Raw genomic sequence first — 9,585 nt, forward strand, 5'->3', positions numbered from 1 at the left:
TGAGTTCAAGGAAACCAAGTCAGAGGAGGCAGAAGGGAGAAGTAAAACTGATGGGTTTTCATTCTGGCCCGGCTGTCAAGGGCCTTCTGCCTCCTGGATGTGGGTCATTTATCTTCTGTGATGGGGAGTGGGCTCCGTGAAGGCAGCACCTTCAGGATGTTCAACAGAACTCGCTTTATGGCTCCTTCACATCCCCTCCCATTCTGCCACTTTTTTGTCATGCAAACTGGAAGCCTGGAAATGACCACTCAGGCTAGGGTTTTTTGCCCTAAAAAGAGTGGTACCCACGTTACCCCAGCCTCTTGGCACCCTCCCCATCTTTTGCATGGGGCCCTCAAGCAAGGTCTTCACACACTGCCTCACAAACCCTGGGGAGGGCGCCTGCCCCGCCCCGCCCCGCCCCCCGCAGCCTCGGGCCCGCCTCCTGCACCCTAGTCTCCGCCCCCTCCCTCGGGCCCGCCCCGGCCGTAGGCGACGCCTGCGCAGTGCGGCCTAAGGGGCGGTCGTTGTCCTCACGCCGCCGACCGGCCGGCAAGCGCCATGGAGGAGGAGGTGAGGCAGGAGGAGGAGACCGGCCTGGGGCGGGCCCAGACCCCCCGGGCGCTCCGAGACCCCCCTCAGGCCGCCTGGGTTCCGCCGCGTCACCGCGGCCGGTAGATGCCCAGGCCCGGCCAGAGTCCCTGCTTGCCCCCCCGCGCCCCCAGCCCGGCCTTGCCAGGTCCCCCCTGGGCCCAGCGCGGTGTCAGGGTCAGCAGTTCTCTCGGATCTCGGGACAGGTGAGCCCCCTGATGAAGGCCACGGTCCTGATGCGGCAGCCCGGGCGGGTGCAGGAGATCGTGGGCGCCCTCCGCAAGGGCGGAGGAGACCGCTTACAGGTACCGCGGTGGGGAGCAAGGTCGGGGCGGCCGGGTGGGGTGGGGGGTGACTGGGAAGGTGGCCTGCCCAGTGTGCCTTCCCGCATCACTGCGCACACCTGCAAGCAAGCCCTCAGCCCTTAGAAATGGCCAGGGTCCGGAGGGCAGAACTGTCTTGCCTTGCGGGAGAGCCCACCTACCTGAAAAACCTAAATACCAAATTTCTCAATAATGCCATGCTGTAGAAAGCATCCCACACCAGGCTTCGGGCCTCACTGTCCACACCAGCCGAGGTTGGTGGGCTCTCCAAGAATGTGCAGGGGTGGGATGGGCCAGAAGGTGGAGGCCTCTTAGGAAAGACCAGAGCATTGAGCCGGTGCTGCTGAAAGAGTGGAAGGAGTCCTGATGGTGCAGTCCCCACCCCCACCCTCAACGTGGCTGAGTGTCTTAAGGGTTACCACTGATACTAACTAGGACTAGTTCTTCCTTCCCTCTGCTGCCCTCCCTAACTCCCCCAGGGCTTTGCCCAGGGCTGGGCACTGGCCACTCAGACTTCCTTAATCACTCTCCAGGCTGGCACAGGGCCATGCCTGAAGGAGCCTGTCTAGGCATCATCTCTCTTTTGCATTTTAGGTCATTTCTGATTTTGACATGACCTTGAGCAGGTTTGCATATAATGGAAAGCGATGCCCTTCTTCTTACAGTAAGTCACAAACTAGCTTGCTTTTTTGGGCTTGACAGATGATGACTTCTAAAGGGCAAGTAAAAGGAGTTCTGTGTTTTTGCAGATATTCTGGATAACAGCAAGATCATCAGTGAGGAGTGCCGGAAAGAGGTGGGTTACTCCCTTCTTTGCTCAGAAATAGCTAACATGTCCTACGTCAAATGGTTCCTCAAAGATTCCAGGATAGAGACCTTAAAATATGAAATTTTTTTTTTTAATTGTTGTTATGGGAATTCCTAGTGTGGCTCAGCAGGTTAAGAACCTGACACAGTGTCCACGAGGTTGTGGGTTTGATCCCTGGCCTCACTGGGCATTGCTGCAAGCTTCAGCGTTGGTCGCAGATGTAGCTTGGATCCAATACTGCCATGGCTATGGTGTAGGCTGGCCGCTGGAGCTCTGATTTGACCCCTAGCCTGGGAACTTCCACATGACTTGGGTGCGGCCCTAAAAAGCGGAAAAAAAAGAAACACTGAGAATTTTAACACATTTTGGGCGCTTTCTGTCTTTACCCGTCTTTGTATTTAATCTTTTGGACAAATGGTCAGGGGCCCCATTTGATCTCATAATATTCCGAGATGATGTGCATATTAAAATTAAAATTCTTTGCTCAGTCAATTCCCATTTTTATTGTGCTCTGTTGTTGACTGATTCCGTATGATGCCCGAAGTGGCCCCCCCAGAGCGCCGAAGGTCCTGGTTGTGGAAGGTAGCCTTAGCCAGAGAACGTGCACGTGGAGACTCCCGTGAGGTTGTCCTCTTGACGTTGGCAGTGTGGTGGAGTTATCCCCAAACACGCTGTGTCCCAAACTAGTCTTCTAGTTCCACTTTCATGATTTTTGCCAGATGTGTGTAAGTTGTCATGCTTTTAAAGATCTGAAGGCACTTAACTTGGAAAAGAAACAATCTTTATGAAAGCATGAGTTTAATGTGCTAGTTTTCTTTTTCTCACATTACATTAAAATGCGTCCTGGGAGTTCCCATTGTGGCGCAGCAGAAACGAATCCGATTAGTATCCATGAGAAGCTCATTTGATCCCTGGCCTCACTCAGCAGGTTAAGGATCCCGTGTTGCCGTGAACTGTGGTGTAGGTCATAGATGTGGCTTGGATCCAGCATTGCTCTGGCTGTTGTGTAAGCCAGCAGCTGTAGCTCTGATTCTGCCCCTAGCCTGGGAACTTCCATGTGTTGAAGATGCAGCCCTAAAAAGCAAACAAACAAACAAACAAACAAAAAAAACCCCATGCATCCCAAAGCACTAAAATAAAAGTGCTTTTATCCATGTGCCTCCCTAAAGCTATCTTGCCTTCCACCTGAGGAAGTATACCACATCTGGGAAAGTACACCATTTAATCAGGTCTTCTTTTTTTTTTTTTCTTTTTTTTTTTTGTCTTTTCTAGGGCCGCTTCTGCGACACATGGAGGTTCCCAGGTTAGGGGTCGAATTGGAGGTGTAGCCGCCAGCCTACACCAGAGCCACAGCAACTCGGGACCCAAGCCTAGTCTACAACCTACCCCACCGCTCACGACAACGCCAGATTCTTAACCCACTGATCAAGGCCAGGGATTGAACCCTCAACCTCATGGTTCCTAGTCAGATTCATTAACCACTGAGCCACGACGGGAAATCCCCATTTAATCAGTTCTTAACGATTCAATGCTGATGCCTGAGCTAATTTACAACAGCAGCAGCAGCACAGTTCCAGTAAGCCTGGCATCCGATAGCCATAGCTCTTTGTGTTGTTGATGCTATCTCACTGTCTTGGGGGAGTGCAGAGGGCTGGCCAGCTCTGCAGATCCAGGCACTCCCTCTCCTGAAGCTGCATCATCTGCATCCTCACGCTGGACCGTAGGACTCTGCTGGGTAAACTTGATGTGGACTAATGGCTTTTCTCTTCCTTTGGCCGTCACAGCTCAAAGCGCTTCTCCACCACTATTATCCAATTGAGATTGACCCAGACCGGACCATCAAAGAGAAGTTACCCCACATGGTGGAGTGGTAAGTGATGGTGGTGGTGAAACACCTCTGGCCCTCACGGTGGATTAGTCTGGAAGGGGGCATAATTTTCCTGAGCTTTGGTCAGCTGCAGGCTCCTTTATCTTACTAAGAGCTTATCAGCTGAATGCCACAAGCCCTCCTGTGAGAACAAACGGTTCAACACAGCCAGGCTATTCGTGGCTTCTGCTAGAGTAGAGGGCTTACTGAGAATCCTTGGAATGAGTTAGAAGCCCCTTAGTTTTAGGGAATAAGTGCTTTTTTTCCTTTTCTCCTTTTTAGGGCTGTACCTGCAGCATATGGAGGTTCCCAGGCTAGGGGTCGAGTCAGAGTTGCAGCTGCCGGCCTACCCCACAGCCACAGCAATGCTGGATCCGAGCCCCATCTGCAACCTACAACACAGCTTGCGGCAAAGACAGATCCTTAACCCACTGAGCCCCCCAGGAATTGAACTTGAGTCCTCATGGATACTAGTCAGCTTCTTAACCCTCTGAGCCACAACAGGACCTCTGGGAATAAGTGCTCTGGGGAGATAACCCTCCTAAGGAAACTAGTTATCATTAGGCAGAGCCCCAGTTCTGTCACAGAGGAGGGATTCGGAAGAGCTTTGACGCCAGCAGCCGCTCACCCAGCTCTCGTCTGCTGTGCTGTTGTTTCACCCTCTTCCTTTAAGGGCCCTTGAGGAAACGGTTCTGGGGGAGAGAATGGGGCCATTTCTGTCAGTTACTCTAGAGGGGCTCAGCCCCAAGGTGGGAAAGGACACTTTACTTAGTGTTTGAATTTGGGGTTTTGTGAGATGTCTGTTTCCAGGTGGACCAAAGCACATGATCTCCTGTGCCAGCAGAAGATTCAGAAGTTTCAGATAGCCCAGGTGGTGAGAGAATCCAGCGCCATGCTTAGGTGAGCTGCCTGCTTTGGTGAACCTTGCTGCCAGACTGTGTGGGATGGCTTTGCTCTCAGAGGAGAGGCCGGAGTGGAGAGGAGTTAGTTGCTGGGAGAGTCAGAAGAGACCTGACACTGCTAGTGGCTGCTGCGGAGGTCTTGCTTTTCCTCTCTGGGCACAGCCAGAGCGTTTTCTACCCCTGGGTATGGCCCAGGACACAGTGTGCTGATGGTGGATGTGATGTGACCATGACCAGGGCTCCATCTCCTAAAACAGGCAGCGTCCAGCTCATTTTTCCCAATGAGAAAAGGACTTTTAGGGTTCTCATGGTGACTGGTGTTCTTTTTTATTTGTTTATTTTGCTTTTTAGGGCTTACCTGTGTCATATGGAAGTTCCTAGGCTGTACCTTTGAATTGGAGCTGCAGCTGCCGGCCTACACCACAGCCACAGCAATGCGGGATCCTTAACCCACTAAGCGAGGCCAAGGATCGAACCCTCATCCTCATGGATACTAGTCAGGTTTGTAACCCACTGAGCCACAATGGGAACTCCGGTGACTGGTGTTCTTTATCCAGACATGGGAGTTGGCCCAGGCCCCTTGATCATCGGTGGCCGTCACAGTGCAGCTCTCTGCTGGAGCATTCTTTAGTGGAGGAGGGATGGGGGCGCGTAGAGGAAGGAGAGGGGCTAGCTCACGGAAAGCCAGGAGAACAGACATGTGCAGACCCAGTAAGTGCCGGGTGGGTTTGGGGTGTTCCCTGGTGAAGCTCCCCGGGGAGAGCTGCCTGGTTATATTTTGCTCAGGCAAAATAATCCAGAAACAAACATATATGGGCTCATTTATATGAGGTTTGGGGGCAGGCAGAGGTAATGAGTGGTGACGATTGGGGTGATGGCCTTGACAGGGAAGGGACGTGAGGGAACCTTGATCTGCTGAGTAATTACATGGGTGGAGATATAATGTAAATATTAATTGAGCTGAACACTTAAGATGGGTGCACTTTAGCGTTTACTCCATGTATTTTATGCCTCAATTTAAAACGTTTTTTGGAGTTCCCTTCATGGCTCAGTGGTTAACAAACCCGACTAGCTGACATGAGAACCTGGGTTTGATCCCTGGCCTTGCTCAGTGGGTTAAGGATCTGGCGTTGCCGTGAGCTGTTGTGTAGGTCGCAGATGCGGCTCGGATCCCTCGTTGCTGTGGCTGTGGTGTAGGCTGGCAGTTGTAGCTCCGATTAGACCCCGAGCCTGGGAACCTCCATATGCTGCCAGTGCAGCCCGAAAATAGCAAAAAAAAAGGTTTTAAAAAATTAAAACATATGTAACCCAAATAGAGAATTAAGAACAGTCACAGAGGCCATTTCAGAACGATTCGTCTTTTTCAGGGATGGCTACAAGACGTTCTTCCACACCCTCTCCCAGAACCACGTTCCCCTTCTCATCTTTTCCGCGGGCATTGGCGATGTCCTGGAAGAGATTATTCGGCAGAGGAGAGTGTTCCACCCCAACATTCACGTTGTGTCTAACTACATGGAGTTTGACGAAGAGGTGAGCCACATCTCATTTGGGCTGGGACGGGGGGCGGGGGACAGCCAGCTAGGGTGCTTCCCCCTAAATGTTAACCCTGATGGGAGGAAGAAAGGAGAGGGGAAGGCATGCTGGCTTCTTTGCAGGTATTTATCTATTAACGCCAGTTAAAGACAGTTGCTTTTAAAGGACCCATTCTTGGGCGTTTGGCCAACAGTTGCTCTGTGCCAGAGAGGACCTAGTTTCAGTGTCAACCAGGCTCTGTGTCACTCTCATGGGCTAGGTGCCATTCTAGGTACTCAAGGGCCTGGACTTGGACTTGTTTTTCTTCTTTTTTTTTTTTTTGCTTTTTTGCTTTTTTGCTTTTTACAGCCATACCTGCGGCACATGGAAGTTCCCAGGCTAGAGGTTGAATCAGAGCTGCAGCTGCCAGCCTACACCACAGCCACAGCAACGCTGGATCTTTAACCCACTGAGCGAGGCCAAGGATCAAACCTGCCATCCTCATGGATCCTAGTTGGGTTTGTTACCGCTGAGCCACGATGCGAACTCCCTGGGCTTGTTTTTTTGAGCCAGAGGAGGGCTGCTCTGACTCACCCATGGCTCTGGCTTCTTCCCCTTAAAACCAGGGCTGGAACTTTCATCCCTTTGACCTGTGGTTAGATTGTGGCCCGTGGCGGGGTCAGCACGCCTGTAGCGAGGGCAGTGCTTGTATCATGGGCTTTGTGCTTCTCCCACAGTACGTGATCAACAGTATTTGATGGTCCCTGTTAGTTTAAACCAGGGCTTGTAAACTTTTTCTATAAAAGACCAGGTAACAAATATCTTAGGCTTTGTGGGCAATGTGCTCTCTGTCACAAGTACTTTTGTCACACAGAAAAGCAGCCACAGACAAGATGTAACGGATGGACCCGGCCGTGTCCCAATAAAACTTCATTTACAAACGTAGGCCAAATCTAGCCCATGGGCCTTAGCTCGCTGACTCCTAGTGTCCACTACAACGAAGTTTTGACATTGTCTTTGGCTTTCAGGATCCTCTTTCCTCTGTGGCAGAGATGGTGGAAAACTGGCCTGAGATGGGTCCCCTGTAGCCCTTCTGTCTCTCTCTTATTTAGGGTTTCCTAAAGGGATTCAAGGGCCAGCTCATACACACCTACAACAAGAACAGCTCCGTGTGTGAGAATTCCACCTTCTTCCAGCAGCTTCAGGGCAAAACCAACATCCTCCTGCTGGGAGACTCCCTGGGGGACCTTACTATGGCCGATGGGGTTCCTGGTGTGGAGAACATTCTCAAGATCGGCTTCCTAAATGACAAGGTAGGTAGCTAGGGGACCCGGTCACTTCGATTCCTGTGAACACGTGCTTATTGAACACCTTCTGTGGGCCAGGCCCTGGGCGAAGTCTTAGAGGTCAGACACAAGCCAGAGTCTCCTCGGAAACAGGAGAGATGCCCAGTGGTTACAGCTGTGCGCGCCACACGTGGTGTGACCCGCAGGTCAGAGCACGTCCTCAGAACCCACACTTACTGAGTGCTCGCCGTGTGCCAGTTATTCTGTACAGTCATACTTCGATGTCATGACTCTCAGACCCAGTTTACAAATGAGGAAACTGAGGCCAGGGGGTTAAGTAACCTGCCCAAGGTGACCTAGTTTAGAAAGTGGTTGGGGCTGATTACCAGTGCCCCTAAATCATAGCTGTAAGGCATGATTGAAATGGGAGACCTTGGCTTTCAGGATGTGGGTTTATAATTTAGAGAAGGAAAACAGAAGAACAGACCAGAGGTAGATGGGGTGAAAAGATGGTCACAGATGGTCACTGTGTGGGGTCAGGCTGGAAGGCCAGCCGTCCCCACCCTCAGCCAGCCGGTACTGAAGCTTTGTCAAAATTCAGTCCAGACAGATTAGAGGCAACATCTGGTTTTTTGCTTCTAATCTCTGGGACTGTCCTTTTGAACCCAACCCCAGGGTTAACTGGGGCAGCCTGCGCCCAAGGCCATCTGTGTCTCCAAAGGGCAGGTCCCAGGAACCTTGAACTTCTCTTGGGGAGTCTCAGCTTGAAAGCCCTCGTCCCCAGCCCCAGGTGCTCTGCAGGGGCTGAGGGCAGAGTGTTTGGGGGACTCTCAGTCTCTGCTCCCCGGGCAGGTGGAAGAGTGGCGAGAGCGCTACATGGACTCCTATGACATCGTGCTGGAGAAGGACGAGACACTGGACGTGGTCAACGGGCTGCTGCAGCACATCCTGCAGCAGGAGGACTGGACAGAGATGCAGGGCCCCTGAGGGCAGGCGCGAGGCCTGTGATGGAGAGGGAACCTCCGCCGAAGCTGCCCTGCTCTGAGCGCTGCTCCTCCCTGTGCGTGTAGAGCAGAGACAAGTCCTGGGTGGCGGGAGCAGCTGGCCCTCGCCCGTCCCTCCTTTTCCCGGCCCCTTCGTTTGTGTTCTCCAGAGGCTTGAGGGAGCCTTGCCAGGCGGGAGGGCAGCAACAACCATTCCAGATGAACTGTGGACATACGTGGTTTTAGCCCTTTAGGAGTCATTTGGTCCAGGGATCCTTTTGTCCAGAAGTTTTCAACACGGGAAGCTATTCTTCAAACAAATCTGATATGTGAAATAAACCAAAATAAAAAAAAGGACAAAACGCCTGTTCTGACTTGGGGGCAGCAGGTGGCAGGGTCTGTACCTCCTGGCCCTGGAGGCGCAGGAACCTCCAGAAAGCTGCTAGGGCCCCAGGAACACAGTTTGGAAACCACTGAATTAGCCCAGGAGACCCTCTGGTTTGACTTTGATTCTTTAGCAGCTGTCCGTTAAACTTGAAATTTGGTCAGATCGGCTGCATCTGGCTGTCCCTGTCTGCATGGCCCCCACTTTTTTTTCTTTTTGCTTTATTTTGGCCACACCTGTGGTATAGGAAATATCCAGGGCCAGGGATTGTTGCAGCTGTGGTGCAGGTTGCAGCTACAGCAAAGCCAAATCCTTCACGTGCTGCGCCCCACAGGAACTTCCTGCAAAGCCCCCTCTTTATGTGGATTTCCGGAGTTCCTGTCGTGGCGCAGTGGTTAACGAATCCGACTAGGAACCATGAGGTCGCGGGTTCGGTCCCTGCCCTTGCTCAGTGGGTTAACGGTCCGGCGTTGCCGTGAGCTGTGGTGTAGGTTGCAGACGCGGCTCGGATCCCGCGTTGCTGTGGCTCTGGCGTAGGCCGGTGGCTACAGCTCCGATTCAACCCCTAGCCTGGGAATCTCCATATGCCGCGGGAGCGGCCCAAGAAATAGCAACAACAATGACAAAAGACAAAAAGACAAAAAATAAAAAAAAATTAAAAAAAAAAAAAAAAAAAAAAAAATAAAGAGTATTTATGTGGATTTCCCCTTGTGCCCTCGGCTCCCATCCTTCCTCGTCCATCTGTGGGCCCAGGGCCGCTATAAGCGATGACTTAAGGAGGCTGAGTGTGGGGACCTGAAAGGAGCAGGCACTCTGGACAAAGTCACAGTCATTTCCTTACCTGCCTGCCTGGCTGCTGGAGCAGTTTATCCGAAGCTCTGAAGGGAAGGTAATGGGAGGGTTGACTCGCCTGCTGTGTGCACCCAGAGGCGTGCTGTTTAGTCCTCGT

General features: G+C 52.3%; 1 protein-coding gene across 3 annotated transcripts; it reads left to right on the top strand.

The window, feature by feature from the left end:
• The first annotated feature begins 501 nt into the window (after positions 1-501).
• On the top strand, positions 502-8,572 carry NT5C3B (5'-nucleotidase, cytosolic IIIB). Of its 3 annotated transcripts, none has more exons than XM_084984500.1 (9): positions 502-552; positions 777-875; positions 1,488-1,557; positions 1,643-1,689; positions 3,486-3,571; positions 4,365-4,468; positions 5,838-6,000; positions 7,095-7,295; positions 8,121-8,572. In XM_084984500.1, exons 6-9 carry the CDS (start codon positions 4,365-4,367, stop codon positions 8,253-8,255), a joined length of 603 nt encoding a protein of 200 aa, XP_084840626.1. In that variant the 5' UTR covers positions 502-552; positions 777-875; positions 1,488-1,557; positions 1,643-1,689; positions 3,486-3,571; the 3' UTR covers positions 8,256-8,572. The 3 variants fall into 3 exon arrangements, with proteins under 3 accessions (XP_084840626.1, XP_020922654.1, XP_084840627.1); XM_021066995.2 differs by having other exon boundaries at positions 4,379-4,468; XM_084984501.1 differs by lacking the exons at positions 502-552; positions 777-875 and adding an exon at positions 629-776.
• Positions 8,573-9,585: the final 1,013 nt, after the last annotated feature.

Source organism: Sus scrofa, chromosome 12 (assembly GCF_054392235.1).
Source record: "Sus scrofa isolate SSC_HxYL_T2T_F1_AM1 chromosome 12, Sscrofa_HxYL_maternal_Yorkshire_Landrace_v2.0, whole genome shotgun sequence".
Lineage (NCBI taxonomy): Eukaryota > Metazoa > Chordata > Mammalia > Artiodactyla > Suidae > Sus > Sus scrofa.

Coding starts and splice junctions, on each gene's coding strand:
- NT5C3B (XM_021066995.2), top strand. Junction 1,690..3,485: donor GTGAGGAGTGCCGGAAAGAG/GTGGGTTACTCC, acceptor TGGCCGTCACAG/CTCAAAGCGCTTCTCCACCA. Junction 4,469..5,837: donor GAATCCAGCGCCATGCTTAG/GTGAGCTGCCTG, acceptor CGTCTTTTTCAG/GGATGGCTACAAGACGTTCT.